Raw genomic sequence first — 18,156 nt, forward strand, 5'->3', positions numbered from 1 at the left:
GCTGCTTCTACCAAACTCTCTTGTTATTGTTGTTAGAATATTTTATTTCTATTTCTCCTATTTATTTTAACCACATATACATGTGTACGTTTGTACACTCGTACACGTACACACAGAGGCTCTAAGCTAAATCACATTCTGGGTATAATGAACTGCCAAGTTCTAACTGTCTATGTATAAAAATGACAGCTTCAAATGCTTCTAAGGAACTCTTTTGGAAGAAATGAAATCCATACATCTCTCATCTTGGAAAACCTTTTTCTCAATAATATTTCACCAATTTAGCTAAGTCTGTATACTCATATCACCTCTATAATGCTATTTGTTTTGTTTCAATAAATATTTTCAAAATAGCCTCTCTACATTCTTATTGGTTAACAGTCCTGGCTGAGGCTATGGCTTAGATTTCCCCTTTTGTACACAAATGTAGGGATCTGCTTGCTTCCAGATATTCCATAAAGTAACCACATTTCAAAGATGATGGACAATCTTGCAGCTGGGCTACTATTTCCTTCTCCTGTCACTTATATCAGGCAATATTTCATAAAATGACTACCTCTTGCAGCTGGAAAGATCCTTAGAGATTACCAAGCCCCATATACTCATTTTGTAGATGTGGAAACAGAGAACCCAGAGACTGATACTAAAGGTTTCTCTGAATTTTTTTCCTTTACACAGATTTGACTGACTCATAAATTTAATCCCTGTATTTCATTGATTACTGCCGTAGGCTTTATACTAGAAATATTCTGTTTAATCAAGAATGCCAGTGACTGGACAAGTTACTGGGATCTGTGTGTGTCAATCTCAAATTCAGTAAAACTCAGAAAACTGAATCAAATCCATCAGAATGAAGGGTAATGCATTCTAATTTGATGGGACACTATATTACAAAATAATTGGTGAAGCCCAAGGTGACACCACCAACACTCAGCTAAGCAGGAGGATCTGTGGCAAAGTTGGCAGCTTATGGCCCACAAAAAAATGATTTTTGGAGGCCAGCCCAGTGGCATAGTGGTTACGTTCACGTGTTCCCCTTTGGCATCTCAGGGTTCACAGGTTCGGATCCCAAGCGGGGACCTAAACACCACTCTCAAGCCATGCTGTGGTGGCATCCCACATACAAAACAGAGAAGACAGGCACGGATGTTAGCTCAGGGACAATCTTCCTTAAGCAAAAAGAGCAAGATTAGCAAGATGTTAGCTCAGGGCCAATCTTCCTCACCAAAAAAGCCCCCCCAAAAAAAGTAAGATGACTTTTCATTGCTGGTAGCTCTATGTTTAACTGATGCTCTAGCTGACTAAGGCTGCCCCGAAAGGCACTGCAATAGGGTGGATAAGGGAACCCATCTGTCTTGTAGCATCTGTGGATAGTCAGGAGATGACATTCATCCATTCAGTCAGTCAACAGTGAATGCCTGCTAAGAGGAAGGCCCTGTTTTGAGTCCCGGGGATGGTATAAAATCAAAACCACCTCTGCACTCAGTAATCCTTGACTGTATTAGATTAGATTAAACTTCTAACTCCTTCACTCCTTACCGTTGACCAAATGACACCAGGGCAGCGAACTGTAGAAAGCTCCCAATCTCAAATTCCTTTGACCAGAAGTGCTCAAGGATGTGAACACTGTTTCCAACAGTTTGCTAACACATTCTGTTTTATCAAATTAAGAACCTCAGAATCTGGGAGTTAAAGGAGACCCAGGAGGATATTTAGCCCAATTCCCTTATTTTTAAAGAAACAAGATGTCCAGGAAAGGAAAGTGACTTGCTTCAGGACACAAAATTTGACAAAATGACTAAAATGCCTCCATTTTTCATCAACATTATTATGCTTTACCCTGGCTTTAAGAAAAACACAGTTGTATTAAAAAGCTGATATTCACACATCTATATATTGCTTTCACCCAATCTGCTTTGGTGAATTCTTTCAACTAGCCAACATTTCTATTTGAAAGGGAAAGGAGACGGACATTGACAGTGATTGAAATTTTATACGTTTGGTGCTTTACGTGGGTTATCTCATTTTATCCTCACAGGGTTCTGCCTTAACAATGAGGAAATTGGAGACTCAGGACATCCAACAAAATTTTTCCAGAGTGTTTAAGAAAGTATCTCAGCTCTCACTCCAAAGCCCACTTTCTAGTCTCCACCTGACTGCTGACATCACCGATCAATAGGCAGCCTCTTGATTTAGGAAAGAATATGCTCATTGCCAATTTCAAAAGCAGAATCATCCCTTCCTGCTAATAATCTTTTTCAAAATGTAAACCAACAGTTTATATCCCTGTTTTCTTTGGCCTTGGCTTATCTCTGAATAAAAAGAGAGCACAGTTATAAAGTTTTTCACCAGATATAAGTAAGATATATCTTCCCCATAAACTCAATAGAAACACCAGAAAAGCGCACAGGTCCCAAAGAAAACCAAAGAAAGGACTATCTGTGCTCTTTCTAATCTCCACCGAATCAGAGAACTTGCAAATTCACTTTATTCTCCAGATCCTTCCCCAACAAAATGAGCAACAATTACCTCATTTGAATTTAATCCATCAGTTGCAGCCAGAGGCACTTTCCCATGCAGCACTGTGCCAGTCACCTCTTTTATTCCAAATGCTGCGGAATCAAGGTCCTCCTTGATCCACATGCCAGCGGAGGAAGCCTCCTCTAGAACAGGAGTTCCTTCTGAGAATGGCACTGAATTAGTGTGGGCACTATCTCCCAGGATGGGTACGGCAGCAGGGAAAACTTCCTCCAGAGCAGGCGCTGCAGCAGCTGGGGCAGCAGGCCCTTCTGGGGTGGGCTTGCTAACAGCTGAGGGGGCTGGTTCATCTGGGCTGGGCACTGCAGCAGCGGGGGCAACAGGCTCCTCTGGGGGGGGCACTTTAACAGCGGGGGTGGTAGGCTCCTCTGCAGTGGGCACTCTAATAGCTGGGGTAGTAGGCTCCTCAAGAGTGGACACTGCAGCATCTGGGATGGAAGGTTCCTCTGGGGTAGAGGCTGCAGGCTCCTCTAGGATGTCATCTCCTGTGGTGGAAACTGCAACAGCCAAAAGAGTCCTCTCTGAGGAGGGTTCTGCAAGCGCTGGTACGTGCTCTGTGACCGCCACTGCAGCAGCTGGAGCAGTCCCCTCTGGGGAGGACTCTGCAACAGCTGGTACGTGCTCTGTGACGGCCACTGCAGCAGCTGGAGCAGTCCCCTCTGGGGAGGGCTCTGCAACAGCTGGTACGTCCTCTATGATGGCCACTGCACCAGCTGGTACATCCTCTGTGACAGCCACTGCAGCAGCTGGAGCAGTCCCCTCTGGGGAGGGCTCTGCAACAACTGGTACGTCCTCTATGATGGCCACTGCACCAGCTGATACATCCTCTGTGACAGCCACTGCAGCAGCTGGAGCAGTCCCCTCTGGGGAGGACTCTGCAACAGCTGGTACGTCCTCTGTGACAGCCACTGCAGCAGCTGGAGCAGTCCCCTCTGGGGAGGACTCTGCAACAGCTGGTACGTCCTCTGTGACGGCCACTGCAGCAGCTGGAGCAGTCCCCTCTGGGGAGGGCTCTGCGACAGCTGGTACGTCCTCTGTGACGGCCACTGCAGCAGCTGGAGCAGTCCCCTCTGGGGAGGGCTCTGCGACAGCTGGTACGTCCTCTGTGACGGCCACTGCAGCAGCTGGAGCAGTCCCCTCTGGGGAGGGCTCTGCGACAGCTGGTACGTCCTCTGTGACGGCCACTGCAGCAGCTGGAACAGTCCCCTCTGGGGAGGGCTCTGCGACAGCTGGTACTTCCTCTGTGATGGCCACTGCAGCAGCTGGAGCAGTCCCCTCTGGGGAGGGCTCTGTGACAGCTGGTACATTCTCTGTGATGGCCACTGCAGCAGCTGGAGCAGTCCCCTCTGGGGAGGACTCTGCAATAGCCGGTACGTGCTCTGTGATGGCCACTGCAGCAGCTGGAGCAGTCCCCTCTGGGGAGGGCTCTGCAGCAACTGAAACAATCCTCTTAAAAGCAGGCACTGCAACAGGTGGGGTAGTAGCCCCCTCTGGGGCAGATAATGCAGCAGCTGGGACATCCTCCCCTATGATAGCCACTGAAGCAACTGGCACGTCCTCCTCTGAGGAGGGCTCTGTAGCAGCAGCTACAGCAGTTCTCTCTGAGGCAGACACTGCAGCATCTGGGGCAGCATCTACAGTGGGCACTGCAGCAGTTGGGGCAGGCTTCTGTGGGACTGGTATCCATTCCTCCAAAACTGGTTCAGTATTACTAGCCTTGGTAACTTGTTCCTCCAGAAAAATATTTAGCAATGAATGTGAATCTCTCATTTCTGTCCCGCCTCCCTCCGAGGATGCTACATTCAGCTTCGGCTTTATATCATTCACAGTTTCCACTCCATCTCTGCTATGTCTCAGTCCTCCAACCAGCAGGTGCAGACTCAGAATCTCTGACTCTGGGGACTTCCTCTGGAGATCCTGGAAGATCTGTTCTGAGAAGTCTCTATGAAAATGTGCTGGGGCTCTGTCCTCCAAAACCCTGGCTTCATAACCCAGCTCTTGCGCCTCACCATTCTCATCACAAACTTTCTCCATGGACAATTCACAAGGGTCCACATGTCCCAAGGAAGTCAGACTGTTATTTTCTTGATTAATAGCCCCTTTCTCACTTCCCAAATGAATCTCATCTGTTAGTAAATGTGAATCATATGACAACACTTTTACTTCAGATCCTGAGGTAACATCTGTTAGTTCATAGCTAAAAGCAGAACTGAAGGGGACCCTCTCAACACACTCAACCTTCCCCTCAATTTGACTGCAGTCTACTTGGGACAAATTGCCATTTTCTTTGGCCAGCTCAGCTTCAAAGCCTGATGCATTTTCTTCATGAGAAGCCCTGCAATCAGAGTTGGACAATCCTTCTGGGTCCAGCTTTCCTGGTAACTCTAGATCAGCTGGGTGTCTGAACTTAAATTCCCCGGCAGTCTTGGGACTAAAAGGCACTTTTTCACACTCTTCCTCACTAACAGTAGAGGTGTCCCTCATGGTATCAGAGTGGGCAATAAGTTCCATAGCATTAGGCACCTGAGAAGAAGCCAGGGCACTAAAATATTCACAATCCAATTCAGTATCATAGTCCTTTACCCTCATATTTAAAAAGTCTACATGTTCCTTTTCCAAGGCAGCCTCTGGAAAATGACTAATTACAAGTGAATTTTCTGCATCCTGGGATGGGGCCAGCCCTTCAGAAGAGGCTTGATTCTCCAGCTCAACTAGAGGAGTTACTCCTTCTTCATATAAACACTCCTTTTCAAGTTCAAGAAATATCTGTACTGAATCTGTGTCAGAGAGCTGCTCTGAATCGACATGACCAACAGTACATTCTAAATCTGAAACCAGACCCTCTAGCCCCTGTGCAGGTCTGTTTTTCAGCTCACCTATAGCACTCTCACCTGTGACAACACAACTGTAATCAAGAGGTGTATCCTTGAGAACAGAAGGCAAATGGTCCTTAGCCGGCTGTGGGTCACCAGAGCAACCAATGTGACCAAGAGCTAGGTGGTCAAAAGTCCCCAGGACAGCAGCTGAGCAATCAACTTCATCCTCCACCACTGTTACAATGTTCACTTGTTCTCCTTCAAAAATACCTGCCAGGCTGCTCTTTTTCTCATCTGCCATTAGAGAAGTCTCTCCTCCCTCTGACAGTTTCTCTTCCTCCCACTCCTCCTCAGCCTCCATCATGATCCATCGCTCATCCTCCTCAAACTTTAGCTCAGACTCTGTTTTCTCTCTCAGGCTGGGAGTTACGAGAACATGCAATTCTGGATCCAACACCTCTTCACTCAGGCAAGGGGAGAGAGGTGGCATTTCCACAGTGCAAGTTGTGTCCCCAAGGGGGTGCTGCTTCTCGCTGAAGCCTCCCTTAGCCAAACTTTTCATGGCTCTGGGCCAGGTTGCACTTGAGAATCTGTGTTCCTGCATTACATCTGTGTTACCACTTGCTGCTGCAGCTTCTGATTCTAGAGGCTGGAATTCACGGGGAGAGCTCTCACTGTGCTGCTGAAATCCGAAGTCTTGGCAGTTTCCACTTAAGTTTTTCACATCCTGCACTTCTGGAATACCTATGGACTTGGACACATGTTCCAGAGTTACTGACTCTGACTGAGGTTCCCTGGAGTTCAAATGACCAGAACTTTCTGTTAATGCAGAACTGGACCCCTTCTTCTCTTGCAAGGAAGGATTTGAAGCACCAGCTTCTGAAACCTCACTGAGCGAAGCTTCCATCCTTTCTGCAAATTCTGGGAAATTGGGTGGCATGAAGGACTTCCATGATCTCCTGTTAACATTATCTTTGCGTTCTGCATTTGGTCGCCTTCTGGGTGGCACAGGTGCTGACTTCTGCACATCACTGCTTAGCTTTAGTGCATCAAATATTATTCTCTCATCCAGCTTTTTGCCTTCTGGTGCTCTGGATTCAAAAACGTTAGACGCTGCTCCTAACGTACCATTGCTGGATATAGTACTTCCCTCCATCTTTTCCATGGTGCTTTTTGAAGTCTGATTAAGCTTTGATCCCTGGTCAATTTGTTCATTTATCCTCATTGTATCATATATAGACCGCTGTGGAACATAGCAATCCTCTATATAGCCGTCCTCTTCCTCTCCTTTCCCCAGGCAGGTGGGGTTCTGCCTTAAACAGTCTGGCCTGCTGAGTGGCTTACCCATACTTTTTCAATCAAGATGAACCATCAACCTTTTAAAAGTTTTCCACAGGTTCCCCCAAAATGCATTCTGCATAAGTTAAAAATCCTTTTACATGTTCATAACCGCAAACCACCAATTGGATCTGCCCTTCAGAAAGGCCTGGAAATCCCACTTTGAAACCATTCTGGGAGAAGCTCTAAGAGGAACAGCTTTTTCCTCACAGGCTAGCAGCCTCATTGTTACAGACAGATAAATGGTATAATTTAATCAACACAAAATAATTCCTTGTATGGCTTCTGTTTTTTTAAAGAGTACTGCTGTTTCTAATTCAGTCAGTAAAAAAATCATCTGATACTGACAAGTCTTATTCAATATCTAGTTCCAATCACTTCTCACCGAAGCAGAGTTGGAAGCAGCGGATTTATACCGATTGTGTCCTTTAACAACAATGGCACAGCCTCTAGTCTTCAAGTATGGCCCAAGCTCCTAAGAATTCCTTTCATTTTATCCTCAGTTCCAGCCCTGGAGAGTCCAGCTGGTCTAAATTAGCCATTCGTCCTCCCTAGTTCGGGTGTTTGCATTTGAACTGGGCTGGTTGGCGGATATTCCTGCAACTTAAAACACAGGAAGTCCTTCGTTCGGGGCCAGCTTGGGGCTTCCTGTCTCCAAAACATCATGGCATTGTTGTGGCTCCCAGAACAGCCCTGCGCCGTGGCCGAAAAACAAGGCAAGCGGAGCTCCGCGCCGGGCCTTTCAAAGGCAGGCAGGCTGCAGGAGCGGCCGAGGGTCTCTTGGAAGGGCTCAGTCAGCGCGGCCCACTCCCCCGCGCCCTGATGCGCACCCCGAGGGCTAGGGTCGCCTCACCGCAGGCTGGCAGGTGGCTCCCGCTGCACCGGCCTCGGGTCCCGCGCTCAGGAAGTTAGTTTGTCCCTCCGGCAGCTGAGTCCCGCGTGCTGTGGGCGCCGCCTCCCCCGCCGCTGCCAGTCCCCGGCCCGCAGCCGCCGCGCCGTGGGCTGCATGTCAAGCAGCCGCCTCTATTCTCCGCCGCCGCCGGCCCCGCGGCCCCGCCGTCCTCCCCGCCCGCAGCTGTCACGGTCCCGGCATGCAAACTTCTGGCTGGGAACAAAAGGCTCTGCTCGGGCCGGGCGGGGGCGAGCCCTCCTCCCTCCGCCGCTAGGCCCGCTCGTCCGCCGCTCGCTGAAAGTGCTCGGCTGGCGGGCGGCTCTCCTCCCCCTTCCCCGCGCCGCCCCGCCCCGCCCCGTCCTGCGCGGGCAGCCCCCCTGGAAGCCGGGAGCGGGAGCGCGACAGGAGAGCCAAGGGAGGGTGGAGGCGGAGCCGGGGCGGGGGGGCAGGGAAAAGGAGCGACCGGGGAGACTGGGAGGGGGCAGCGGAGAGGATTGGAGGCCGAGGCTCCGAAGGAGGGGCTTCGGCGCGGATCTGGGCGAGGGAGCCAGGGCGCCAACCGCAGGGCTCCCCGGGCCCACGCCCACCGCGCCCCGGGCCAGAGGGAAGGCCCCGCCCCCGAGAGGGCGAGAAGGGGGAGCGGTACCGCGCGAGCCTGGCTGCGCCGCGCAAATCCCCTGACAAAGGAAAGCCCCGCCCTCCTCCCGCTGGCCCGGCCTCCTGGTGCCCCCTCCGCATCCCGACCGGCTGGGCTCCCAACCCAGCCCAAGGGCGAGAGAACCCAGAAGGGGCGCCCCCGCCTCCCGCAACCAGCCGGTTCTGGCAAGGGCCACTCCGGGCCCCATCTGTCGGCAGGGTCTCGCTGGCTGCGGCGAGCCGCTTGCATCGCTCTCGGCTCCAGCTGTGCCGTCAAAGGCTGTCCCTAGTCCCTCCAATGTCATCTTTAGCGCGCCCCTGCCAGGCCCAAGAACACTCTAGCCGGCACTTTCCTGGTATCCGAAAGAATTTGGTCTCAATCAGAGACCAAGTTATTAAACAAACTCTAGGCACCTTCTCCCCCTTCTCACATGTATCAGGTGTTGGTCCATTCTCCCACCAGGATTTCTCTGCCCACAGACCTGAGTGGTGTCAATGACTGAGGAATAGGTATGGAGGCGGGTGGAGATGTCGGCAGCAGTGCCCCACGCCCAAACACCTAGACTCCTTTATTGCTGTGCACATCCAAGGAAACTTGAACCTCCTTGGGTCCAGCTGAAAAGCATGAGCATTTCAAGACTGAAGACGGAAAATACTAGGGCAAGGTGGCCCACAATCCCGTCCACGGCTTTTTGGCTTTTAGAAAAGCCATCTAGTCACCTGGTAACTGTTAAACAGAGAAAGTACAAAGGGCAACCCAGGAAACTGTCCACGAGAGGCAGCTGCACTTCTGAAGGGCTGCAATACTCGGCTTCCTTTGTGATGGTCATTTTCTGATTTTATAAAGGAAAAAAAGTCTATTAAAATTTCTGAATCTCTGTTGGACCATGTGGTCAATATAGATGGTAACACTTATAGAAAAGTTACTTCTATCCTTGACACAAACAGTAGCTGCAGCCAATAGTTGTGTACCAAGATCTGGCAGTGAAATCCTGAGCTGAGCCTTAGGCTTACTTGGGGAACCAGAGATGTCTTTGGCAAAAATGAGGTGTGGGCTGAAGTCTGTGATCAGAATTAAGTTAACCAAAAGACCTTTCACTGGGAAAATGTTTTATACTTCATTTCTCACTTCAAAAGAGGCTGCTGATCAATTCTGCCCACTCAAATCTGAAAGACTCTTTCCCCATGTGTAAACTGAAAGGGGGAGGGGACTGCAGGCTAGATTATGTTTTGACAGGCTTTCTAACTTTAATATTCTTTAGTTCTAAAACTTTTAAAGGAGCTGCCCCAGAACCCTGAGTCTTCCTGGTCCTATACTTCAAGACACTAAAACCCTGTCCTCTGAGGGGAACAGGAAAAACCAAGAATGTGTGACCTAGAGAAGGTTCCAGGCAATGTGAAGTATTTGAAGGGCTGGGATGTGGGAGGAAGGAAGCTTGTTCTGGATGTCTCCTTAAGAGGGCACGCTAAGATCCAAGGGCAGATTTTAAACCAACGAAGAGTTTGCTCACAGCTATTCAAAGAACATGGTATTCCCTGAAGTGATGACTTTCCTGACCCTGTAGGTGTTTGAGCAGAAATTCAAACAATCAGTTGGCAGGATTTAGGGGAAACAGATTTATAAATCGTTTATCAGTTTGTTCAAGATGAATTTTAGGGTCCCTTCTAACTCTGACACACTGTGATCCTAAAGCTTGATCAGCTTACAGATCTGATACTTAACATTTCAGAGAATCCAGGTTTTAATTTCCTTTAATTATTCAGTACAACTGGAAAATCCCAGGGAAGGCAAGATCAATTTCACTAGCAAATCTCCCTGCCAAATATACTCACTTAAGTGTTCAGATATCATAACAGACTGTTTAGTGTGCCAGGGCCCCTCTGGTTGGAAGAATCTGAGGAATTCTGGCTCTGGACTAAGGGTGGGTGGTTATTCTATTATGAAGAATGATCTTGATGTGGAATCACAAACTTCATGGCCAGAAATTCCTTTCCTGTTTCCTCACCAAGTCAGGTGCCAATCAATTCAGTCTTTTCTTAATCCCTCCCCACATGTATCTACCTTATTCTTACCACTCTCGCCAATGCTCTGTATTATAATGTAAATAAATAAGTGGAACTTTTTGGCAACTATGAAGTTCAGATTCAAATTACTTATTAGCTTAAGTCGCACTTTCTGACTCAAGTGTTAGGATAATATTACAAAGAAACTTCTCAAAAGTTCAAACATAGCCTTACAGAAAGGATTACATAAAGTTGTCCAATCCCCCACCCACCCAAAAGCAGCAGCCCAAGAGTGTTTTGCTCCATTTTCATCATCAGTGTGTGTTCAGAAAGAAATCAAGAGAGGAAACACAAGGTCTCTTTCCTCCATGTCTTATTTTTTTATCTGTTCCTGAGCTTCTCCTTAGTTTTGGTATGTGGAACTCTGCCAGTAGCCATCTCAGTGACTGAAATAAATACCTGATACAGCTTTCAGCCTCTTGTTACCCTGATAGCTCCAACAAAAAAAGCATCTGTTCATTTCACATGCTGTGTGTAAACTTTTAAAAAGAGTACAGGGAGCTCCAGAGAACCTCTTTGGGTGCTTCTCCCATTCCTGTAACCACAAATATACGTGCTGAAGCCAGATTTCAAATTAGTTTCCAGTTTGTTGATTACAGAGTTCAAAGAATTCTCTCCTCATTTCGAAATTCCTAAGAACAGAATTGGTGTCAGATTTTCCTTCAGTGAACTTAGAAGAACAATCCTGGCCCTTCCTGCTGGCTTCCTAATTAAAGACAGCCGAGTGGAATCTCCTCGCACCCTAACACAGCACCCTTTCCAAGTTTTAGAACTGGCACTTTGCCTTTGCCTGCTCCAGACTTAAACTACCAGCCCCCTAAGGCAATCTGGAGACCCCAGATCCACACTTCCTCAGATTGCATAATGCCTTTTCATCCACCTCCCTCTCTTGGAGGATTAGTCCTGACTAGAGGAGGATACAGAAGACTGGTTGGATCTTGCACATTTTAAAGCTACAAAATGCCTTTCATCTTAGGCTCTCTAGGCTTTACAAGCATGTATTTAGTGGCAAGTGGAAACTCCACAGTATTAGTCTGTACCTGTTGGGCATCAGTCACTACCATTCTTCAGTGCTTTTATTTTATAAAGATGGCTACAGAGTGGCTCACTGAGCAACACAGCATGATGTGAAGCTTGTTTTAAATGGGAAACTAAGGATTTTGATGCTATTTGAGCTCTCATGTATTCCAGAACACATGAGAAAACTTTCCACACACTCTGCAGGAACTCTCATGACCCCTGTAAGCCCTTTCCTGCTTGTAGACTTTCCAAAAAACAGTGTATTAATCCCTCTTTTAGCCACTCACCAAGACACTAGTGATGACAAAAGCATGGGCTTTGCAAGTTAGAAAAGACCTGACAAAAGAGTTGGGGGAAGGAAGACGGGGGAACCAGGGAAAACTTTATGGAGGTATTCACATTTACTCATTAGGATTTGGATATGCAGAAATGGTGAAGACAAGGATTTCTTTTTTGTTGTTGTTGTTTTTGAGGAAGATTACCCCTGAACTAACTGCTGCCAATCCTCCTCTTTTTGTTGAGGAAGACTGGCCCTGAGCTAACATCCATGCCCATCTTCCTCTACTTTATATGTGGGACGCCTACCAGAGCCATGGTGTGCCAAATGGTGCCACATCCGCACCTGGGATCCGAACCAGCGAACCCCAGGCCGCCGAGAAGCGGAACGTGCGAACTTAACCACTGGGCCAGCCCCAAGACAAGGATTTCTAAGTGAAAGGCTAGACGCAGGAAACCTAAAGAGGCAGGGACCCTAAAAGAAGCAAATTCAAAATCAGCGTGGCTTAAGTACAGGGTGTATAAAAGGGAAAAATGAGAGGTCAGAATGGTAAGTAGCTCAAGGCCAGTTCACCAAGGCCCTTGAATGCCAAGCAAGAATTTATGCTTTTTTCAGAAAACCATTACTACATCAAGATTTACTTATTTAAACTTACCCAGGAGTTATGACAGTTATTGAGTAGTGTGTGGAAAGTTTCCTAAGAATTTGGAACTGTGTGCTCGTTCAGCTACCGTTTAATATATTACCTCATTTAAAAAATGCAAATCCTTAATTTATAAATGAAGTTTGGGGTGGTAAACTCACTTGTCCAAAGTAACACAGCTATTAAATACCCAGGCTCTCAAGATCTGAGCTTAGGTCTGCAGATATTGCATTGGTGTCAATCTGTATAGAATGTAAATTGTAGATGCAGTTACAAGGATTATACAGTTTAGGCCAGAGGTAACAACTTGGACTCATGAAAATGAGGAAGGGACTGTGAAATGAGGAAGGGGCTCTGAAAGGAATTGTGGAGGCAGAATATCTGGATTTCACAAGTGACCAGATAGAAGGTAGAGGTGAGGGGGGAAAATAAACGTAAAATTACGCTGTGGTATTACTCTTGGATTACTGAGGGCACAGCAGTACTGTAAGACAGAAGAGGGGAGGAAGACAATAGGTGAAGAAGATAATACATTCAATTTAGAGCATACTGAGTGTGAAGTACTCAAAGGCTACCCATGTGGAGGTGTCCAGAAAGGCCTCGCACATACAAGATTGAAGTTCGGGGTAGAGATACAGATTTGGAGGCCTTCTTCCATCGAATAGAGAAGGGCTGGACATCCTAGGGTTAACTGTGGAGAGAGAAGAGGGCAGATGAGAGAATTTCAGGAACCACATGTTTGGGAGGTAGGAAGACAAACCAAAAAAGAAAGAAAAGCAGTCAGAGAAGAGAATGGAGAGAGTACAATGTCAGGAAAGTAAATGGACAGGAGGGCTTTAAGAAAGGAGATAGGATGTTAAATGCTGCATAATGAATGAGGAGGACAATGAGTTAGACAAGGCCACTAGATTCGGCAGCTAGGAAGACAGCGAATACGTCTAAGAGAACAGTTGCAGCGCAGTGTGGGGGTTGGATCAGATTATAGGGAGTTAAGGATAAGCAGTGGTGAGAAAGTAAGTATTGGTTCCCCCTTCTTCTTGAGGCTCTGTGCTTTCGGCTTCCATGACACTGTGCTATCCTGATGCTACCTTTCTAACCAGTCCTTCTTTGTCTCTTTGGGCTCCTCTACCTGTCTTCTTAAGCCAAGCAATTTCACAAGGTGTATCCTTGATTCTTTTCATTTGTTCAACAAATAGTTATGGGGTCTACTATGTGCCCTAAACTATGCCAGGCACTAAGGGAGAGAGTGATGAGGAAGACATGGTCAGGAGCCAGCATTCTAGTAGGGGAGACATTCATTTTAATTTAATTGTGGTAAGTTCTCTGAAAGAAGAGCAAACAGTGCTATGAGAGCCTGGGTCAAGGCGCGTGATGTGCCCAGAGGTTCAGGAGAGACTTTCCTGAGTAGTGACCATGTGGGCTTTCACTTGGGACTCAGAGTAGTCTTTCCAGTTCCAGGGTTGCATGACTTCACAACTTTCACAAATTAACAACTTCACAAAGTTGCTCGGCTATTTCTATGAAACAGGTCCCTGGGTTGAATCTCCAAGGAATTTTGCTGTAGGAGTCCTCTCTCCAATATTAGAAAAGGAGGTAGAATAAATATTATAGAGGGAAGAGATTTCTGCAAACTGTCTCTTTCATTTTGTGACTAAAGCAGTTCTTATCATTGATTACAAACAACAACCTAGGTTTGAATTTAAAGAATTAGACCAAAATTAGAGCTCTTACTTTGGGAGTGAATTGAAAGATGACAGAGATATTAAAATGGTTCAGTTGAATGGATGCAATAAATTCAACATGAATTCTTATCATCTTCTTCCCTTGACTCATATATGCATGTAACCAAATATTAGAGACACGTATTTGCTGAAACTGTGAAGAATTAAAGCTTTCCTGTAAAACATCTTGATCTGGTATATATGCTTGGCGGAGAGATTAATTATATCTGTGTTTTTAAGCTGCTTTCCTCTGAAATTAAGCCGATACTTTTTTCCCTCACATTTCAATGTTTTAATTAAAGATTGATTAATATTAAGAGGTATCACTCCCAAAGATGCTGACTTGGTAGTCGCCAATGTATGGCAACAAAGGAAGATAAGATGGTGTATGTTAAAAGCTAATTAGGCCAAGGACCCTGAGATCATTAAAGCTGATCTGATGGGTAACTCTGAGTAACTGGAGAAGTCACTGAGCTGATAATGGCTTCTGGTTAATTCTGGTTAATGATAGGAAAATAACACTGATTTGTAGAGCACATAAACCAAGGTCAAAATGGTCTCAGAGAAACTTGCTGGTTGTGGGATCTGATATAAATTAATAAATTAATAAAAACACATGTATATGTATGTATGTGTATATATATAATACTTAAAGCTGTATTAAGGAGTCATGACCTAAACCCACCTATGTATTGCTGCTCTAGGGTTAGAAACAAGCTCCGGACTTGTTCCCCACCAAAACTGCTGAGGAAGGCTGTTTGTCCATCCATTTGTTTCACTGCTGTCATCAAACTAATTTTACCTTATCTTCATAATTTCCATTTTTCCAAGAGGAAAAATCTAATCTGGTGCTTGGGCTTAGATCAAGTCTTCCGGAGAATGATCATCCTCAAGCATAAAGGGCATAACTTTTCTCATTAAAAAGATTTCATAATATTCTAATTTGTATGTCTGGATAAACTTTTTTAAATAAAAGGATATTATAATTTATTGAGCACTTAATATATGCCTAGTGCTTTCATCTACATCACTTCATTTAATTCTCATAAAACCCCTAAAGGTGTGATTTACCATCGTTCACATTTTATAGGTGAAATAACTATACAGAGAGGTTAAATGATTTCCCCCAAGGTCACTCAGCTAGTAAATGACAGAGTCAGAATTCAAAGCTGCATGTTTCTGACTCAAACTCCTATTCAATTCTTTTCACCACACCAAACTGAATGAAGTATGAGGATTTTGTTTAACTGTCAACTAGTTGAGTAAATGACAGTGACTCTAAAGTGACAGGTAACTACAAGACGATATTTCAGAATCTGGCTTTCTTCAAGTGCATCTAAAGTAGCAAATTTCTTTCTTAGTTTTGCTTTGTTCAGGCTAACACTGACAAGAAATTACGTTCCTTTAACATAAGCTAACTGTTAGAGAAGGAAGAGAGCCCAGAGGCAAGATGGAGAAGTGAGGAATCCAGACTAGGATTAGAATTTCTCAGGACACCAAGGATATCTCTCTCAAGTGTTGCAGAGTAGACAGCATTTTGAATCCTAAGGCTTACATGGCTTATGAGAAATAAAGAGCATTCATCCAATCAGTCAAATAGTCACAAATCTCCAACTACGTATATGCCAACATGCTAACTACCTTGAGAGACACAAAAATGGATTTATTGAGGTGAGAAATAGGACAAATATATATAATCAGAAAGCACCAAAATTAAGCAGTAAATGATGAAGGCCAAATGAGTTACACATATTAAGTGATTTAAGAAAATAGAAGTAGTGAGCTGGGGGGATCAAGAAGGTTTTGTGGAGAAATGGGACTTGAACTAAGCCTTCAGGTATGGGTAGAAATCAAACAGGTAAAATGAATAAGGAGTGTTTGGGATAAGTGGATGGAACGGATAGTCTATATTGGAAATAAGACTGGAAAGATAATGGGAATCAAAAATGTAGTTTCCAAGACTGGGGAAGGAAAAGATGGAGGCACAGTTTTAGACCAGTTCTGAAGGATGCCACCATTTAATCCATCAGATCAGATGGCTCCTGCATTGATCTGGGGCAAAGACAAACACTCACAGAAAGAAGGGTGAATACAGACAGAAGCTAAGGGAAAACCATGTTGGAGGCCCAAGTTTTAGAAGGCTACAGCATAATTTATGTCTGTTTTTTCTGTGGGAACCATGTGCATACACGCTGGCTGTCCAATCACACTAGCTCTCTGCATTCCTAACAGAGGATCCTTTGTTCCAAACAGCAAGGCTCAACAGAGACAGAGTCTGATAAAATCACACCAAGATCAGTACTCCCAGCTGGTGCAGGGGATGATGCCGTTCCAGAACACACCCTACAGGAAGCAGCTTGAGATACACAGCTGACTGACTTCCACAGCAGGAGCCTTGTGGCAGGGTAGGGTGGGGACTGGTCAAGCATGGAGAGAATTCTTTAGCCACTGACTCAAATTAGTTGACCAAGATCCTGACTTTATCTAACGCATCTGTATAAGTCACTCTTGGAACCAACTCTATTTCCTAACTAAATTTTGAAAAAAGCTTCCACCAGGAAGCTTCCCCAGGTGGTGGAACTATTTCATGAGTTAACTCTTACTTGTCATGGAATCTAAAGAGAGCAAAATATTAAACTCCTCATCCTGCTAGAAACGAGCTGAATAATCCTTTGGTGTAAGGGGCCATCCTGTGTACTATAGGATGTTTAGCAGCACCCACCAGATGCCAGTAGCAGCCCCCCCAGTTGTGAAAATAAAACATGTCTCTGGACATTGTCAAATGTCCCCAAGGGGCAAAACTGCTTACCTTTTGAGAACCACTGGTCAAACATGAGCTTTGGTGCCAAATAGACCTTTCCAGTCCCAGCTCTAACATTTACATGCTATGTGGCTTGAACAAGTTACTTTAACATCTTCAAGTCTCAGTTTTCTTATCTGCAAATGGAATTTTAAATGTCTGACTTATGGGGGGGGTTTAGGATTATAGTCATTTAGATTTAGGTCTCTCACTGCACTCATACTACAACACAACCACTGCAATTCTCTGTGTCTTTTTGCCATACTATACTGTTAACTAGAGACTATCTGAGACCCCAGCACCCACCACAAGGACTGGCACAGAGCAAGTGCCCATTACGAATGGACTGAAAGGACTATGAAGCCCCTTCCCCTTAACCCCGACACAGGGATCCATGCACCACCACCATGTAGCCCTTATTGTCATTGCCCTGTGGACAAAGATGTGAAAGGTCCACATTCAAATCACAATATTGGTGGTAGGAAAACAGCTTGTAAAGGCCTAGGGAATAAGTGTATCCCATTAATCTTCCAGTCAATAATAGAGACTGGTATTTGAAAAGTGCTCGGTGGTGGCAGTGGCAAAGTATTAAGGAAGGTGGGGAGGGAGCACATTCTCCCCATAGCTAGGTTTTTCCAACCAGGACAGCTGAGACTAGGGAAGAATTCATCTGGCAGGAGAAAGCCCTTTGGTGCCGTGATGCTTTGGTGCAGTGACCTGACACGCCTCCCTGTGGGACTGATTTTGTTCCTGGTGAACCAACCAACTCTAACAATGCAATGCCCTTCAAAGCATTTCCTCACACCTCCCAGAGGCTCACAGCTGACAGCTCCTGTGTCAGACAGCTGGCTTGAAAGTACCTGGGATTTTCCTGAAGCTCAGGACTAGGCTAAGGCTGAGACCACTTACCGTGCATTTCTAGACACAGCGAGAGAAAGAGGCCTGTTCTGCAAGTCTGTGCTTATCTCAACCATGTTCACTAATCAAATACTTCAACACAATAAACACATGTTCTGCATAGGGTAAATTCTAGTTTTTCTAGAAACATATTTTTCTTCCTTCTTGTACAAAATCATATATGATGAATCTTAGTTGCAAATGCTGACACTGTATGCAAAGAATTTCAGTAAACTCAAACTGCTCAGTCCTTTATTCTGATTGAGGATATATCCATTTGTTGCTTGAAAATCTTTCCTTGCTATCACAATTTCCAGACAGATTTTTGTGAAATCCATCAACGCTTTCTGGACGACCTTCCATTTGATTTTACTACCTTTGCTGAGGCATGAGGCTCCTTTAGGATGATGTAACAGCTGCAATCTTGGGATTTTGCTTGTGATGCTGATATTTAAATACTAATGGCAATACTTTAAAATGCAGCTGGAAAAAGTTCAACGTGAAGCAAATTTAA

At 45.6% G+C, this 18,156-nt stretch overlaps 1 protein-coding gene across 34 annotated transcripts in view; it reads right to left on the reverse strand.

The window, feature by feature from the left end:
* The window catches only part of MACF1 (microtubule actin crosslinking factor 1), a 321,924-nt gene that overhangs the window by 58,476 nt on the left and 245,292 nt on the right, over nt 1-18,156 (reverse strand). The window contains exon 1 of one of the 34 annotated variants that reach the window (XM_070510289.1): nt 2,530-7,884. The exons of the other annotated variants lie outside the window; for them this stretch is intronic. Coding sequence (XP_070366390.1) covers nt 2,530-6,702 — 4,173 coding nt within the window. The 5' untranslated portion in view covers nt 6,703-7,884. Of the gene's footprint in view, nt 1-2,529; nt 7,885-18,156 lie in introns of those variants that run through there. 34 annotated transcript variants of the gene reach the window in all.

The sequence above is a fragment of the Equus asinus genome, chromosome 5 (genome assembly GCF_041296235.1).
Source record: "Equus asinus isolate D_3611 breed Donkey chromosome 5, EquAss-T2T_v2, whole genome shotgun sequence".
NCBI classification, from domain to species: Eukaryota; Metazoa; Chordata; class Mammalia; order Perissodactyla; family Equidae; genus Equus; species Equus asinus.